This window comes from Musca autumnalis, unplaced genomic scaffold (genome assembly GCF_047663935.1).
Source record: "Musca autumnalis isolate F117 unplaced genomic scaffold, ASM4766393v1 scaffold_1, whole genome shotgun sequence".
In the NCBI taxonomy this organism is placed as follows: Eukaryota; Metazoa; Arthropoda; class Insecta; order Diptera; family Muscidae; genus Musca; species Musca autumnalis.
Genome location: NW_027411644.1, coordinates 89,886,970 through 89,905,122, shown reverse-complemented (window position 1 = coordinate 89,905,122; position 18,153 = coordinate 89,886,970). Strand labels below are relative to the sequence as shown.

Here is an 18,153-nt window from a genome sequence, read left to right as displayed (position 1 = left end):
ATGTCGTTTAGTAGCTCAATGTTAAAAAAAAATACCACTAACGCCATCGAACTATTACAGAGCATACTAAGTAACATGCTGAGAACAATTCTTCGTCTACACCTTCATTAGTCTATGGTAATTATAAGTGAGTCACCAATTCGCATACATACATATGATATACATGATGGTGCTATTGGTGGATCATTAAATATGTTACTTTTTCATTTTAGCCCCTGTGGCTATTCGGGGCGGCTCTGGAGTAGAAGTTTTGTATGCTGCTAGTATTCAGGCTGTTGTCAATTGCTTCGTTTAAAATGCCCACAGGAGACATGTAATTAACATCCGTCCAGGATAGGCTGCGTTCAGCTTCAAAGATGTCTGTCAGAAGACTGTTTTCGTGCGTTTCAAGCTTTCCTATAAAATTGAGTTGGAGATTCAAAGCATATTTACATAAGGGTTGCACTTTTGCTTTTTCATAAATGAATGAGTTTGAAAACCTTCTTGTATGAGTTTGGAAATTTTTGTTAACACATTTTCTCAGCACCTTTCTCTCAAGAACTTCTAGATCATTGGCAATGGTGGGACTGATGGTGAACCAAGTTGGGAATCCATAGATTAGTACAGGTCTGATGACGGCTTTATATAAAAGGAGCTTCGTGTTTGATGATAAGTACTTGTTATTAAGCAGATATGAAAACATTCCCAGCAATCTTTTACCCTTTTCCAGGCGAGACCTTGCGTAGTTATTGAATTTCATCAATGTGTTGAAATTGACTCCGAGGTATTTTATTTCCGATGAAAAGGGAATATTTATTCCATCAAGAGATAGTTCCAGAATTTTGCTCTGGGGAACCACAAATCTGGGACATTTTCCGGAAGCATTCCGGATACAGATAGCTTGCGATTTTGTGGCGTTTATTTTAATACCCCAAGTTTTGTAAAAAACACTTATTTGCCCGAGATGATAAGAAGCAAAATTTAAAGCTTGTATTGGCGACACATTGTGGGCATATACGAGGCAATCATCTGCATAGAGTAAGGCCTTCGAATTTTCAGATAAGTGGGGGAAATCGTGAAGGAAAATGTTGAAGAGTAGGGGGGCCAATATGCTTCCTTGTGGGACTCCACTGAGTATTGACCCAGAGGACGATGTTGTATTCCCTATTTGAACACCAAATTTCCTCTCTGAGAAGTAACTATGAAGCGTCTTTACCAGGAAGGGATCGACACCAAGGTTGATTAGTTTGTACATTATTCCTTTGTGACAAGTCGAATCAAAGGCTTTTTTGATGTCCAAGGATATGGCCACTGTGCAGTTTTGCGTTCTTAGATTATTAGTTATGTCGCTCTGAAATTTCAATAACGCATGTTGAGTCGAATGGTTTTTCTTAAAACCAAATTGGAATTCTGGGATCGGATCTATAATAAACTCGTTCTCCAGTTTCTGTTTTATTGTGTGCTCTAATAACTTGCCAATATTAGAGAGAAGAGATATAGGCCGAAAATCTTCGGGAGCTAGGCTATCGGGCTTCTTCTTAATGGGGATTATCTTTGCTACTTTCCAGGATTTAGGAAAGTAGCCATTGTTTATGCAGTTATTGAATATGATTGTTAGAAATTTCAAAGTAACATCTGGTAACTTCTTTAAAATAAAATTTGAAATATTATCAAATCCGCTGGATTTTTTGGCGTTGATGGAGCTAATTAAGACTTTTAACTTTTTAGTGTCTATAAAGTGATATGCGTCTGGGTTGTTTAGTGAGGCAAAATTATTATTAAAAGTATAAATGTGCTCAGGCACTGAATTAATACAGGATGTGACCTTTAGTTCCAGATCTGAAACCGGGTATTCTATTGTTACCGGACGGAAAACTGCATCATAGTGCTCTTTGAAGATTTCGCACATCTCTGAGGGGTTGCTATTAACGGTGTTATTGTAGCGGATTTTGTGACAAAATGCGGACTTGCTTTTTCCAACAATTTGGAAAACCTTTTGGAATGCAGATGGACCAGGTTGAATATTTTCCAACTTATTTCTGAAATGCCTTGCATTTTCAATGTTTACGGCTTCTTTTATTATGGTTTTCAATAGTTGTATTTGTTTATAAAGTATATTGTACTCACTGCTAAGACGGTTTCCCGAGCGATGGTAAATCTTTTTCAATTCCTTTTGCCATTGACTTTTGGTTTTGAATAGTTTTTTTAAGTGCTCAGGGAGAGGTAGGTTTTTGTTATTACCCATTTCGAGCCTTTCGGAGTGTCTTTCATGGACGGAAGAGAACATTGAATTAAACTGACTGATATAGCTATCAACTTCGCTGTCTGTGAGGTTTCTGTCAACTGGGGGCATTATGCGGTTTGTAGCCATTTCCATATCACTACGAAAATGAAACCAGTTGGTATTTTTGTAGGACGTATACATATTTGGGTTTCTCACCACAAAATTCGAGTGATTACAGTGAAGCTCGAGCTTCAATGGGTAGTGATCTGAAAAAGTTGGTAGACTGGAAATTGAGAAGTTAGGGGAGGCTCTGTCTACGATATTATCACTCAGGAGGAAATGGTCCAGAAAAGATGACCCTCTTGGAAATTAGGGGGCTTCGTCGCATATTCGGATGACATCCATAGAGTTGTCTAGTAGCCACTTGTGCAGCACGTTACCATTGCAGTTATTCAGAGTATCACCCCATGTTGTGCTCTTGGCATTTAGATCTCCACCCACGATGAATCCATCGAATGCTGATGACGCCTGAAGAAATTTATTTAGGCTGTTGGTAAGTGTGTTTGCAGAAAAATTGCTTGGTATGTACACCGAGCCAATGATATATGTTTTGGGCATGTTGTTGTACATTGATTTAATTTCAATAAATAAGTTTGGAAACTCAACTTCTTCCAATTCAATGCGTTTGTATTGAAGAGAGTCTTTTGTAATAATTGCCACACCAAGGGGGGAATAATCGTAAAGGAAATTATAACCCTTAATTTCAACTTTTCTTTTGCCAAGATGACATTCTTGGACAAATGCAATATCAATTTGGTTGCTTGTTAGGATTTGTCGAAGTTCAATTTGGCGACTTATGTCGATTAAAGACTGCACATTGAAGGTCATAAAGTTTATGGGTTTATGGACCATAAGTACTGTTCACTTTTTTTAAAAGACGTAAAAACTCATCTTTGGCGTCATCCTTTGACATCGTTTTGAAATTTTGAAGAAATATTTTAATTTCTTCCTCTAGCGACAGCTCTTGCGGTTCAAGAAACTGTTGTGCTAATTTCATAAATTCATCCACAATAGAAGGTTTATTTTCTTGTGTTGGTTGTGAGCGAAATAAACTGGCGAAGCTCTTGTTTGGCGATCGTAGGGATGATGATAAAACACGCCTTACATTGTCACTAGCTGCTTCTCTTTCTTTTCTGGCCTTGAGGATGCGTTCTCTTCGGGCTGCAATAAATTTTTTAAGCTCAGGGCAACCTCTCCAACTAGCTGGGTGGCCAGTTTCAGCACAGTTTACACAAGACGGTTGGAAACCATCCGTTTTGGACTTAGAACATTCACCTGGGAGATGTTTATCGTTACATTTAACACACTTAAATTCAGAGCCACAGTTCTTTGATATGTGCCCCCAGCGTTGGCACCGGTGGCACTGAATTTCTCTTTGCTTTTTATTGGGTCTTTCCCATGTTATTGGCTGTTTAAGGATCATACGAATATGTGAAACATCTTTTAAGGATTTGCCAGGTCGTAGAGATACTAATAAAAGCCCAGTGTCATAATTATTTTTAATTGAAAATGGAGTAGTGTATTTTGTAACCTCTGACACTACATCTGGTACGATGTCCTTTAATGCCGCTTTAACCAAGTTGGGATCGATATTTAGATAAAACCCTCTTAAAACAAGTGACACTTGCTTCAGTTCTTTGGGAGTGAAAGTGTGTGCTTTGACTGACTTTTCTCGGAGCAAGTTTATCATCTCCGTCTGGAGGGAAGCATCAGTGAAATACAGTTTACTTTTTCTTCTATTAACATTTCTAATTTGGTACTCAATTTTGGGATTCTTCGCTTCAAGTTGTTCCACCATATGTTTTATGTTTACATCATAAAGCATTATTGGCGGACACCATGATTGCTTCGTTTGCTTTGTTTGATTGTTTGTCGTTGCAGGAGCATTTTTTGTGACAGCTTTCCTTTGTCGGGGATATGTAGGCTTTTCAGCATTTTGAACGTCAATTCCAGCAAGCGGAGCAAAGCGATTCTGATTATTAGGATCATATTTTAATGATGATATGTCGACTTCTTTCGTTGGTGTAACGTCAAGTCTTTTCCGTTTTGATTGGTTTCCACCTTGTACAAAGGACATATTGCGGGGTGCGGATGACACGTCGATGAAAACCTGTTCCATTGTTTGTAGAAACTACCGGGTATAGCCAGAACCCGTATACGTCGGTAATGTATATATTTTTGATTTATTTAAAAACCTCGTTTCTTGTGTTTTTCAACGATTGTCAGTTTGTAGGTGAGAGAGGGTGATGAGAGGCAAAGGGTTACCATATGCCTCACCTCTCTCTCCTACAAAATGACAATTGCCGCAAGTAAACTCGCCCAATGTAAATTGGGACTTATGGAATGAAATATGAAATTGATCAAAATTCTAAACTTCTCTAATGCTAGGTTTACATTTACGAAATCCACTCGATTTCAACTGTCAATTCCATTGGTTAAACGTCAAATGAAATCCAATGGATTTCAGATGAGTTTTCATTTGAGTGGATTTCGTAAATGTATACGTAGTATAATCTGTTTAAAGCCACATTTACATCTAATAGTACGTTTATATATAACTGGATTTAACAAATCCACTGGATTTCAAATGTCAATTCCATTATGTATACAAACCTCTATTAACCAAATACGTTACAACCGAAATCCTATTTAAAACGCCTATACCCAGTTTGCACATAACCGGATTTAATAAACCCACTGGGATTCAAATGTCAATTCCATAGCGCAAACGTCAAATATATCCCCATAAAGAAGGTTAACCCGGAAAAAAGCTCTAATGCAAACGCCGTTATAGTCTAAATATACTGTAACAAGTTTAAATAACAATGCGTCATTCAAGTTGTAAATTTCATTGAATAACTGTCACACAAATAACGTATTTACAACAAATACATGTTCTAGGTGCAATTGTTTAATTAGGTTCGTAGTACACTACCAATTTTCCAAAATTATTTTAAAATTAAAAACCCCATATTTCGTTTCATAACATTATTTTACTATTTTTATATAAAATGTAGTTTTCTGTACAAAATATATGCATGTATATTATACAATTGATTACAAAAAATTTTACAAGATTTTCGCATATATGACAATAATAATTTCTCCATACACTTGATACGAATCCTTAACCCTCGATTATTATATACATTAGTTTTTAATTGCAATTTCTATAGATCTGGGATTTTGACACTTTGTAGTGCTGAAAAATCCTAAATCAATAAATTATAATTGTAATCGACAATGTATACAATAGACATGTGGGTTTAGTTTAAGTATTAAGTTATTGTTCTGAATGGGTCAAATAAGTCAACAAATTCCAAATGTAAAGAGTTCCTAAGCTACTTTGTCTGAAACTACTAACTGGCGGTCATTAATGTTAATATTGTTGCTGCATATCGGAGTGTATCATCTTATATTTACTACATAACTTCTTCAATCGTTTGGAACTTTTCCTTTGTATTGGTGGAGATTTTGCTCTATATGTTGCTCTGAGGGAGAAAACAAAAGAAATGTTATTGAAATATTTCAATTATTAAAACATAATTTCAACACTTTTCTGATTACGATTAAACTTACTCATTACTGTTTGTTCCATCCAATATATCCACTGTTGAATTCTTCCGCATTGAATATTTTTTCAAGTATTCGCCAACTGTTTTAACATCTTGTTCCAATTTCCAAACTAAAATTTTACCAGAAAATAAAAAATTTAAGAGATTTACATGCGGGCGTGCTTATAGTACATAAATCCAGTGGATTTTATCAGAAATTATTGTAATTTAAAAAACTAATATTTTTTCACATTTCATTGAATATTTTGGAAAACATGAATGAAAAATCGTTAGATTTTCAATTTGAATGTTTCCACATATATTTCCACTATATGCATAATTTCTCGCAAGAAGTAGAATTCTTGCAAATAGATTTGAGGTCGCTGGAAATTCATTGAAAAAGGAGAAGCTGTTTCAATCTTTTGTTTTTGAAATAAAAAAACACATGCTTATTAGGGATTTAATTTTTTTCAAACTTATCAAAATACCACACCATATTAACAAATGTTGTACCGCCTCTATAAGCGGTGTTTTAGTGTGCGGCACCTCGTTCGGACTTGGAGGAGGTTACATGTCAATGATATGAAGGAGTCTCTATGGGAAAAAGTTATTTTTTCTGATGAATATATTTTTTCTTCAAAAAAATATACATCGAACATAGAAATATATAAATATATGGAATTTGACACTAACATTACGCCCCAGTTCAGTCAGCTGAGTATTGCTGTTACCTTCTATTGTTCTACCATGATTAACCCCCAGTTTTTGTAAAAATAATTATTCTTCTCACACGAATTGTCAAATTTTCTAGATCGATTTACTCGCCTTAGCGCAAATGTACAGCTCTGATTTTTAAATGCGGAGTTCTCTACTAAATACGGAGCGCGTTTACGAATAATTAGGTATGTATGTCATCTGGGGGCATAGCTGTGGATGCCTAAATTATTACGAAAATAGACGAACGAACAAAAATTAGTTACAAAAACAGGGGGTAAAAACAGTAAAACATGGTACAAATACACAGGTAGCCGCATCGGCAATTGTTGGCAACATAAGATGTCAAAATTTGACATCAATTCAATGCAATTTACACATTATTGCTCTGTTCCTTTACGTACCTGAGGTTACCATTTCTTACCATTTTTAACCTGCAAACCATGGAGGGAACTATCAAAATTGCTCTCTCACAACCAGTTTTACAGAAAGGTAAAGAAACGAAAAAATTGTAGGTCTGGTAAAAATGTCAAAACAGAAACAAAACATCAATTTTCTTTTTTATTTTACTGCATGGTACAATAATACAGGTAGCATTATGATGCCAGCTGATGGTAACATATGGTCTGTTCCTTTACTTTAAAAAACACCCAATTTATATGAGAGCAGTTCACCACTTTTACCATTTTTTGCCACTGTTACCATTTTTAAAAGTAAAGGAACAGACCATATGTTACCATCAGCTGGCATCATAATGCTACCTGTATTATTGTACCATGCAGTAAAATAAAAAAGAAAATTGATGTTTTGTTTCTGTTTTGACATTTTTACCAGACCTACAATTTTTTCGTTTCTTTACCTTTCTGTAAAACTGGTTGTGAGAGAGCAATTTTGATAGTTCCCTCCATGGTACAATAATTCATAGGTAGGCCAGGTATGAGAATCGCCAAAAAAATACAACCCTGTCGCTATGGCTTAAAACGTCAAAATTGTTTTGATGAATGATAACGGATGAGTAAACAAAGAAGAAGAAGAACGAAATGTTGAAATGAAAACAAATCAGAGTTGAATTTTTTGATCAATAATAAATATCAACTCTGCATGTCAACACGGTTTTGACAGATTAAGCCATAACAAAAAAAATTGTAATCAGCTGTTAGCTGTGGCCTACCTAAGAATTATTGTACCATGGTTCCCTCCTTTGTTACTTTTACCATTAAACGAATAAAGGTAAAAAGCTTTTATGAGGATTTATACACAATAGAATTGACACTTGAAATCAAAACTTTAGAAAATCCCCTTGATTTCAAATGTCAATTCTATTGTGTATACGTCAAATAAATCCTCATAAAGAATATTAACCCGGCAAACAGTTCTTGTTATATGTAAACGTACTAGAATAGTGTCACATTTACATCAAACATGTTTCAATATAGCTTTGTTCCTTTACTTTTTTACTAGTAAAAGTAGCGAAAGAGAGAAGTTCTTTCTTCTCTCAGAAAACTGTGAAAATTGCTCTCACGTAACAAGTTTTGCACAAAAGTAAAGAAACGGAAAAATAGTAGATCTGGCAGCAATGTCAAAAAACAATTATGGCTGCTTAAAAATATAACAAACAAAATAAATTTCACTGTTTTTTATTTTTTATTTCACTGGTTTAATTTTTCATTATTTTATTTTATTTTATTTTATTTCTTTTTATTTTGCTTTGACAAATCGCGTAGTTTTCTTTTTTCCTTTTGCCTTAATTGTCAAATCAGCAGTTTGACAGATTTTCCACTTTTTACACAACGAAATTTTTCGAGCAGAAAGTAGTAAAAGAGAAAGCCATTTTGGCTCTCTCCTCTCTCACTCTCTCAAAAATTGCTTCCAGTTTTACTACTTTTTGGGGTTAAGGAACGCTTTCCGAGTTGAAAATGGCAAAAAATTGTAAAACTTGAAGAAATTTTAACGTAAAGAAACAAAGCTTATAACGCGCCAATTATAGCTCTGTCCCCGTACCTTTTCAATGGCAAAAAAGTTGTAAAAGAACGAACTGTAAGAAATGAGTTCTACATACAAATTTGTTTAAAATGCACGGGAACGGAAAATTTGCAAACACGTCAAAGAAATTGGAAAAAAAATGTAAAAGTCGGCGTACCGGCAAACATGTTGTTACTCGCACAAATTTGTCGTGTTCAGCGCCATTTTTTTTAAAGAAGTTAACATTTTTGGTATGGAAACGACTTTTGGAAAATTAGGCAAAAGTGGTTAAAATCAATGAACGTAAACAAACAAACAACCGATTCCCGTACCAATCACACAAAGCCACAAACTTTTCAGCTTCTCTGAATCGTTTCATTCTCACAACTAAAACAAAACCACAAACTTTTTAATGTAAAAAAATGAAAACCCTACGATTGCTGAAATGTACTTCGGCTATACTTTGCCGAGTTGTTTCATTCACCACCGAAACAAAAAAGAATTTTTGGCAAACATTTGCTGTGCGTTATGGTCAATAGGTCTGTGCGACAAGCCAAAAGTTTGTACAAATTTGTACAAAATTTTACAAAATGCTGTTCGATAAAAAACTTGTAAAGTAAAAGAGAGTGAATTTGGAGAAAATTGTGAGAGAATATTAACAATAGAAATTAAATGATTACTAAAATTTAATTTTTGATCCATTTTAAGGACAGGATAAACAAATGATGCTAATGTTGACAATTGGAAACCGTTAATATTGTATTGCCTTATTAAAGAAGAAGATCTGGAATAACACATATGTTTACATTTGTTTAAGTTTAAATCCATACAGTTGATTTTGCACCATTGAATGTCTATCTAAATCACTCTAGAGTAGATCAGCTTGCTTCTCTGAATTATGTGGCCTGTTCCCGTACTTTATAAAGTGGTAAATGCCGTAAAAGTCGTAAACGATTTTCATATAAATTTTGTGTACGGGAACGCAAAATGTGTAAAAGTGGTAAAAATTGTAAAAGCTTTTTAGTTCTGGAACAGAGCTATGAATAACTTGACATCATCAACGTACATAGGTAATCTAGAATGCATTATTGAATTTGGCAAGTCGTTTATAAATAGAAGAAAGAGAACCCGTCCGAGGTGACTCCCCTGCGGAACATCCGATGGCACGTCAATCGATTTCGAGAGACATCGACAAAACTGACTGTGATCTATTTTGTAAGTAAGAAAATTTCCATTTTACTAAAATAGTATTAAAGCCCATATAATCTAATTTATACAACAAAAGCCTATGGTTAACCCTATCAAAAGCATTGCTGAAATCTGTATATATTGTGTCAGTTTGACTACGCTGAATAAATCCTTATGAGGATTTAAATGCCTCATTAACTCAGAGTTACATCCAAGATAGAATCCTCTTACGATTGGATTGATTTGAAATCCCTCACAAAATCTCCAATGCCCTCTGCATTGTAGAAAAATAAAACCGAACACTTTCTGATATGCAAAATAGGTGCTGGTGTAAATGCAGTTTAAGGTTGCAAAATACATAGAGCGCTCGGCTGTCTCGCATAAAACCGAAAGCAGAATATAGCCGCATTTACATCTAAAAGATTTTATGAAACATGCGTCATTTAAGTAATAAATACCATAGAATATCTGCCAAATAAATGACGTATTTGCCCCAAATACATTTCAAAATATACTCACCCTTTTCCTTAATCATTTCCTCTGATTTATTACAGCACAATTGATGTTTACATGAACAGCATTTTGTCGGCAATAAATCACCCTTCCGATTCGTTTCATCATAATCACCACTTGCTGGACATGGTAAATTCACATTCAGAATGCCCAAAGCTTCTTCCCTATGATCCTTTAAAATGATATCCAATAAACAACCGGGAGTCTTGAGTTCAGCATAAGCATATATCTTTTTGTGCATGTAGGCCAGTTGACTAAAAGACAAGCTCGCAATACCCTCATGCAGCAACTTGTAACAAATGACAGAGAATTTATTTTTGGGATTCAAAAAACGTGAACAGCAAAAGTCCAACTCTTGTTTATATTCATCCATGATCTTTTGTCGTTGCTTTTCAAAGCACAAACCTTGTGAATGAGATTTAGATTGAACATTGCTATTATTTGTCGATTGAAAAGTAACCAAAGCTTTGGTCAGCATTTTTGGCGAATGGACGACCATGGCTTTTATATCGTTTGCATTATTAGCAGCTTCATCATCATCATTACTATGATCATGGTGATGATCATTACTATCATTACTTTGTGAATATATAATATCCTTTTTATTATCTTTTCGCTTTGCTTTTAGATCAACATGATCCGAATTGGTTCTAATATCATCTTGATTACTATTACCTTTTTTAAAAACTCCTCCTAATTCTGCTTCTTGTTGTAATTTGTTGTTAAGTTCTTTCAGGGCTTTCATTTCATTTTCCCTTTCAATAACCCGCTTAACGAGTTGTTGATTCTCCATTTGACATGCCTTTAGTTTGGCCATTTCCTCTTCCAATTGACGCCTTAAATCATCGATAATCTTTTCATCATCTCGCGAATTAATGGCACCCATTGCATTTACCAACTGCTGATTTTGCAGGTGAATATTACTGATATCTTCCACCAGCCTCTTAGCCTCACTCAATTCGTGGGCTGACTTTCTCAACTCATCTTTGTTGAGGTTTAATTCACCATCTAAATGTTCCACTTTCTTTAATACATTTGTTAGCTTTTCATCAGCATCCTTTGTCGATTCTCTCAAGTGAATATTGTCCTGCTTGAGGTTTTCATTTTCAGCTTCAAGTTCCTGTAAACGTTGCAAGGCTTCGCTACACATTTGATCACGTTCGGTTTTCATTTGGTCCAACTCCTTTTGCAGACGCAAAATTTCTTCATTACTTGAACCACCACCACCGGTGCCACCATGTGCCAAACCGTAAGCATGCATTGCGGACTCATAGTCATCTTTGGTACAACCTCTTCGTTTTAACTCTTTCATGATTTCTTCCAGGGTTGCATGTGTAAAGAATGCTAAGTCATCTGTGAGATTTTTACAAGTTTGCGTTTGATTGTCTTGTAAACCTTGTAGCTTTAAGGCCTGGAATTCCTTGACAACGTCCTGGGAAATAAAGGAGGATATCATGAAAAAAGTGATAGTATTTACAAATCGTTTACATATTACCGGTTTTACTAAATCCAATGGATTTAAATTGTCAAACCCATTGCTGTTACGTCAAATAAATCTTCATAAAGCCGCATTTACATCTAGTGTGGCCAATGCCATTGAATGTCTATCAAATAAATGAAACATTTGCCCTAAATACTTTTTAGATGCAAGTGTAGAGTAATGCTTGGTTTACATTTACGAAATCCACTCAATTTCAACTGTCAATTCCTTTGCGTATACGTCAAATGAAAACTCATCTAAAATCCATTGGATTTCGTTTGACGTTTAATCAATGGAATTGACAGTTGAAATCGAGTGGATTTCGTAAATGTAAACCAAGCTTAAGCTTAAAGGAGGTTATCCCGCAAAAAGCTCCAAAGTAAACATATGCTAAGTTTACATTTACGAAATCCACTCGATTTCAACTGCAAATTCCATAGCTCAAACGTCAAATGAAATCTCATCTGGATTTCATTTGACGTTTAATACCCCGGTTACACTTAACCGGATTAACCCAGTGGGTTTGGATTTAAAATGTCAATTCCATAGCGCAAACGTCAAATAAATCCTCTCGAAGTGGGTTAACCCGGCAAAAAAACTGTAGTGTAACCGTACTATGACCTATGGATTTGACAGTTGAAATCGAGTGGATTTCGTAAATGTAAACCAAGCAATAGTGTTGCGAAATAAAAACTGATGAGATAAAAACCTAAAATGGCGTTTGCATTAGAGTTTTTTGCAGGGTTAACCCTCTTTATGAGGATTTATTTGACGTTTGTACTTTGGAATTGACATTTGAAAATCAGTGGGTTTGTTAAATCCGTTTAAATGCAAACGCACTATAAAGCCCAGTTTAGAATAGTGATTTTGGCCGGAGGAGGACATGTCTTCCTTATATACACCAGTCTGTCCGCCCAGACTGCCGAGGTAGAGATGCTTAATGTGTATATACCGCCGATAAATAGCAGTACTCCAAGTTATAGGCCCAACATTAGCCCACTTTTGGAAGGTCATAACCGTCTTGGGGAACTTTAATGCTCATTACGAGTTGTGGCATTCGGTCCTCGGAAAAGACTAAAGGGGTGTAGTGCTGGCTGAGCATATTGGTAGCTCTAAGTTGTGCACGATCAATGAGGACGCCCCTACCAGAATTAGTGGAGAGTGTCACAGTTGGCCAGATATAACCATCGTGTCATCACGATTTGTGGCATTCGGTCCTCGGAAAACGTCCAGAGGGGTGTAGGGCTGACTGAGACTGCCGAGGTAGAGATGCTTAATGTGTATATACCGCCGATAAATAGCTGTACTCCCGGTTTGACCAATATTAGCCCACTTTTGGAAGGTCATAACCGTCTGGTCTTGGGGAACTTCAATGCTCATCACTAGTTGTAGCATTCGGTCCTCGGAAACGACCAAGTGTAGTGCATATTGGTAGCTCTACGTTTTGCACGATCAATGAGGACGCCCCTACCAGAATTAGCGGAGAGTGTCACAGTTCGCCAGATATAACCATCGTGTCATTACGATTTGTGGCATTCGGTCCTCGGAAACGACCAGAGGGGTGTAGGGCTGGCTGAGCACCTGGCAACCCGTCATGTCTCTTGGATCGGTCCATCTCTCAATAATTGTGTCCATCAGCAGACCGCCCGATTTCATCACCTCTGAAAGCCGCACTTTCATCAATCATGGGAAAGCTAATTGGCCGATTTTTAGAAAGTTCAATAATCACCGCTTCAAAGATCTGCCCAATCCTTTTAGTGGTCGTGTAGCTGAAAGGACGTTCCTTCCGCTCGCCATATACCTGCAGGTCGAATACTCGAAGTGAGACCAAACTTCCCGGCAGAGGCGACGGGATTAGCAAATGAGCCTGATGACCTTCACGGTGTCAATCCAAGGAACAAGAGGTTAAATCATCTGAAGAGTTGAAACATTGGAGCCGGTATAAATGAATTGTGGGGAACAGTTAAGTCACGGTATCTAAACATGAAGCAGATAGCTGGTACAAATATATAGAGTGTAATAAGGGCCACCGTTTGGTGGGGAAAGGAAGACAGCCTCATTTGTTGTTGGTTTTTCGGTAATATGCTATGTCTTGGGAATGTAAATAACTTTCACTGGTTAAATTTTGAATTTTAAAAATGAATACTAAAATCTAACTGCCAATGCAAATAACCTCACTTCTTCACATATGAATTTTAGTACATGGTTTAATTTATTAGATTTAAAAAGTTAGATTTATATACTCTTAGCAACATATTAGCCCATCCTTTAGACGTCTTTAAAGAGAATCTTGATCGTAATCTTCCTTGCAGTTAATGTCACATTTAATGTTAAAACAATAACCCATTTCACGGATGCGTTTGGCTTTGTACTATACACATACACACGTACATACAAATATCGTTGTAAATTTCTATGTAATTATAGGGGAAAAATGACAAAATAAAACTTACCATTAACTGTTTATATTGACAATCATAATCATGTAAGGCCATATCACGTTTGGCCAATTCCTTGTGCAGGCAATCATTTTCCCTTTGTAAACTTTCCACTCTTTGCAATTGACATTTGCAAAGGATTAGCTCATTTTGAAGATCCTTAAGTTGTTCCTAGAGTAGGGAGATGTGAACCATTGACCATACGAGTATATACAATTACTGTCTTACTAACCTTTAGACACCGTTCCCTTACTTCCACTTGTTGTAATTCATTTCTATAATAGGTGTGTAACTTTTCCATTTCACTTTCCATTCCTTGAATGTAGCTACCCTGGGCTTGTAAATTATTGTGCAGGGCATTATTTGTTTTCTCCTTTTCATGGGTTTTATGTTGCAGTTCGGCAACAGTATGTTCCAATGCTTGCAGGGATTTACACTTATTGCGCAAAGCATTGCGTTCTTCGATAATCTTTTTAATGTTCTTAGCATCCTCATCACTCAAGGAGGTAGTTTGTGGTTTTTCCATTTTATTCCGAAGATATTCATCTTCCATGCTTCGCAATAGCTTACATTCACGACGTAATGCATTTATTTCCTTGTGTAAATAATTCAAATCACTGGAGGTTTCATTGTCCACGGCAATATCCTCAATTGTTGCACGTAGCGTCAGCTTTTCTATTAAACGCCTTAGGTAATTGTTTTCCGCCTGCCTTATTTCGTATACCTTGAGTATATTTTCCATTTTCTGATGGATTTGTAGCATTTCGTTTTCTTCGTTTTTATTTAGTTTTCCACTTGCAATAAGTTTTTGTATTTTTTGATTGAAATCATTGCTGATATTTGAATCAAGTTTGGATGCAAGAATTTCTTTGATTTTGAAATTTTCATGGGTTGTGGTCTCAAGGCGTTCTTGGGATACCATGAGTTGTTTTTCCAACGAGTCTTTCACATTCATCAACCTCTGGTAATCGGTCAAGTGTATGGTGGCACACTGTAAGAGGCTATCGCCGGCTGACAAATTTGGCATCTGTTGTACTGGAAGATGCTGCAAAGGATGGGTAGACAAATAACAATTGAAAATAAAGTGGAAAAATGGTGGCTTGGCTTCTTACCTCTGCTTTGTTATTATTTGCGGATAACTTTGATTTTTGTTTATGGACAGTGGTGTGTGACTGCAATACTTCATCAGCATTCGCTGTATCAGTCTTTTTAGGGTGTGATGGACTGCTAACAACGCTAGGTGTGGACTTGGCAATAGCCATAGGTTTAACCTCACTTTTTACAGGTGGCCTTGCAACATTATCGGATTTAACAGGAACATCTCGATACTGAGCTGTGGCCTTAACAATTTCTTTATCAATTCTAGTTTCCCTATTGTCGCCATGTTGCATGGGCTCCTCGCCAGCACCAACCTTCCAAAAAACGGTAACAATTAACAAAAACTAAAAAAAATTAACAAACATACCGGCAATTCACAAGCAACTAAATCTTGCAAAAATTTCGATTGTTTTGTCTTATCCCTGGCCCAGGAACGATAATCCAAAGATGATTCATAGCTTTTAAGTTTTACGCAGGCTTTTTTACATTCATAATCAGGCAATTCATTCATAAAGGGAACATGGAAAAAATCTTTCTGTGTAGAAAACGCCATAGATTCGCGAACGTTGGAGGAGTTGCAGGCAAGATAAGGATGAGCGCGTTGTTGAAGAGAATTTGGAATTTGTTATCCCACTCACAAAAACGCAAGGGAGCAGGAAGCTAAGGAATTATTATAACTAACGAAAATCCTAATATATAAAGTTTTCTTGAAACTGCTTTCAAGCTGGGGGAAGTTTTGAATTGATTACATAAAAAATTTGAAAGTATTCGAAAAAGTATCTCAGTTTATTTTTTGTGATCATTTTGAAAGGTACTTGAGGGGTCGAAATTATAATGGAGAATTTTTTTCAAAGATGTGAAGAAAGGGTTTTTCTATAGACCCTTTCCAGAGAAAAGAGTGCTTCTATAGACCCTTTCCAGAGGAAAGGGTGCTTCTATATACCCTTTCCAGAGGAAAGGGTGCTTCTATAGAACCTTTTCAGAGGAAAGGGTGCTTCTATAGAACCTTTTCAGAGGACAGGGTGCTTCTATAGACACTTTCCAGAGGAAAGGGTGCTTCTATAGACACTTTCCAGAGGAAAGGGTGCTTCTATAGACACTTTCCAGAGGAAAGGGTGCTTCTATAGACACTTTCCAGAGGAAAGGGTGCTTCTATAGACACTTTCCAGTGGAAAGGGTGCTTCTATAGACACTTTCCAGTGGAAAGGGTGCTTCTATAGACACTTTCCAGAGGAAAGGGTGCTTCTATAGACACTTTCCAGAGGAAAGGGTGCTTCTATAGACACTTTCCAGAGGAAAGGGTGCTTCTATAGACCCTTTCCATAGGAAGGGGTGCTTCAATAGACCGTTTCCAGAGGAAAGGGTACTTCTATATACCCTTTCCAGAGGAAAGGGTGCTTCTATATACCCTTTCCAGAGGAAAGGGTACTTCTATATACCCTTTCCAGAGGAAAGGGTGCTTCTATATACCCTTTCCAGAGGAAAGGGTGCTTCTATAGAACCTTTTCAGAGGAAAGGGTGCTTCTATAGAACCTTTCCAGAGGAAAGGGTGCTTCTATAGACACTTTCCAGAGGAAAGGGTGCTTCTATAGACACTTTCCAGAGGAAAGGGTGCTTCTATAGAACCTTTCCAGAGGAAAGGGTGCTTCTATAGACACTTTCCAGAGGAAAGGGTGCTTCTATAGACACTTTCCAGAGGAAAGGGTGCTTCTATAGACACTTTCCAGTGGAAAGGGTGCTTCTATAGACACTATCCAGAGGAAAGGGTGCTTCTATAGACACTTTCCAGAGGAAAGGGTGCTTCTATAGACACTTTCCAGAGGAAAGGGTGCTTCTATAGACACTTTCCAGAGGAAAGGGTGCTTCTATAGACACTTTCCAGAGGAAAGGGTGCTTCTATAGACACTTTCCAGAGGAAAGGGTGCTTCTATAGACACTTTCCAGAGGAAAGGGTGCTTCTATAGACACTTTCCAGAGGAAAGGGTGCTTCTATAGACACTTTCCAGAGGAAAGCGTGCTTCTATAGACACTTTCCAGAGGAAAGGGTGCTTCTATAGACACTTTCCAGAGGAAAGGGTGCTTCTATAGACACTTTCCAGAGGAAAGGGTGCTTCTATAGACACTTTCCAGAGGAAAGGGTGCTTCTATAGACACTTTCCAGAGGAAAGGGTGCTTCTATAGACACTTTCCAGAGGAAAGGGTGCTTCTATAGACACTTTCCAGAGGAAAGGGTGCTTCTATAGACACTTTCCAGAGGAAAGGGTGCTTCTATAGACACTTTCCAGAGGAAAGGGTGCTTCTATAGACACTTTCCAGAGGAAAGGGTGCTTCTATAGACACTTTCCAGAGGAAAGGGTGCTTCTATAGACACTTTCCAGAGGAAAGGGTGCTTCTATAGACACTTTCCAGAGGAAAGGGTGCTTCTATAGACACTTTCCAGAGGAAAGGGTGCTTCTATAGACACTTTCCAGAGGAAAGGGTGCTTCTATAGACACTTTCCAGAGGAAAGGGTGCTTCTATAGACACTTTCCAGAGGAAAGGGTGCTTCTATAGACACTTTCCAGAGGAAAGGGTGCTTCTATAGACACTTTCCAGAGGAAAGGGTGCTTCTATAGACACTTTCCAGAGGAAAGGGTGCTTCTATAGAAACTTTCCAGAGGAAAGGGTGCTTCTATAGACACTTTCCAGAGGAAAGGGTGCTTCTATAGACACTTTCCAGAGGAAAGGGTGCTTCTATAGACACTTTCCAGAGGAAAGGGTGCTTCTATAGACACTTTCCAGAGGAAAGGGTGCTTCTATAGACACTTTCCAGAGGAAAGGGTGCTTCTATAGACACTTTCCAGAGGAAAGGGTGCTTCTATAGACACTTTCCAGAGGAAAGGGTGCTTCTATAGACACTTTCCAGAGGAAAGGGTGCTTCTATAGACACTTTCCAGAGGAAAG

The 18,153-nt window shown here is 37.1% G+C and overlaps 1 protein-coding gene across 1 annotated transcript; it reads right to left on the bottom strand.

Annotated features, from left to right (window-relative positions):
• Window positions 1-5,236: 5,236 nt before the first annotated feature.
• LOC141402841 (uncharacterized) lies at window positions 5,237-15,957 on the bottom strand. The gene is made up of 8 exons (XM_073984843.1): window positions 15,578-15,957; window positions 15,225-15,524; window positions 14,345-15,157; window positions 14,128-14,283; window positions 10,870-11,626; window positions 10,201-10,599; window positions 5,843-5,948; window positions 5,237-5,754 (listed from the first exon to the last, which is right to left on the bottom strand). Exons 1-8 carry the CDS (start codon window positions 15,761-15,763, stop codon window positions 5,643-5,645), a joined length of 2,829 nt encoding a protein of 942 aa, XP_073840944.1. The 5' UTR covers window positions 15,764-15,957; the 3' UTR covers window positions 5,237-5,642.
• Between the last annotated feature and the right edge of the window lie 2,196 nt (window positions 15,958-18,153).

What these genes read in the sequence shown, in the direction of transcription:
- LOC141402841 (XM_073984843.1), bottom strand. Translation starts at nt 15,763, where the DNA reads ATGGCGTTTTCTACACAGAAAGATTTTTTCCATGTTCCCTTTATGAAT. An exon ending in TAGTTGCTTGTGAATTGCCG is followed by an intron (nt 15,525 to 15,577) that starts GTATGTTTGTTA and finishes GTTTTTTGGAAG; the next exon opens with GTTGGTGCTGGCGAGGAGCC. An exon ending in GATGGAACAAACAGTAATGA is followed by an intron (nt 5,755 to 5,842) that starts GTAAGTTTAATC and finishes TTTCTCCCTCAG; the next exon opens with AGCAACATATAGAGCAAAAT.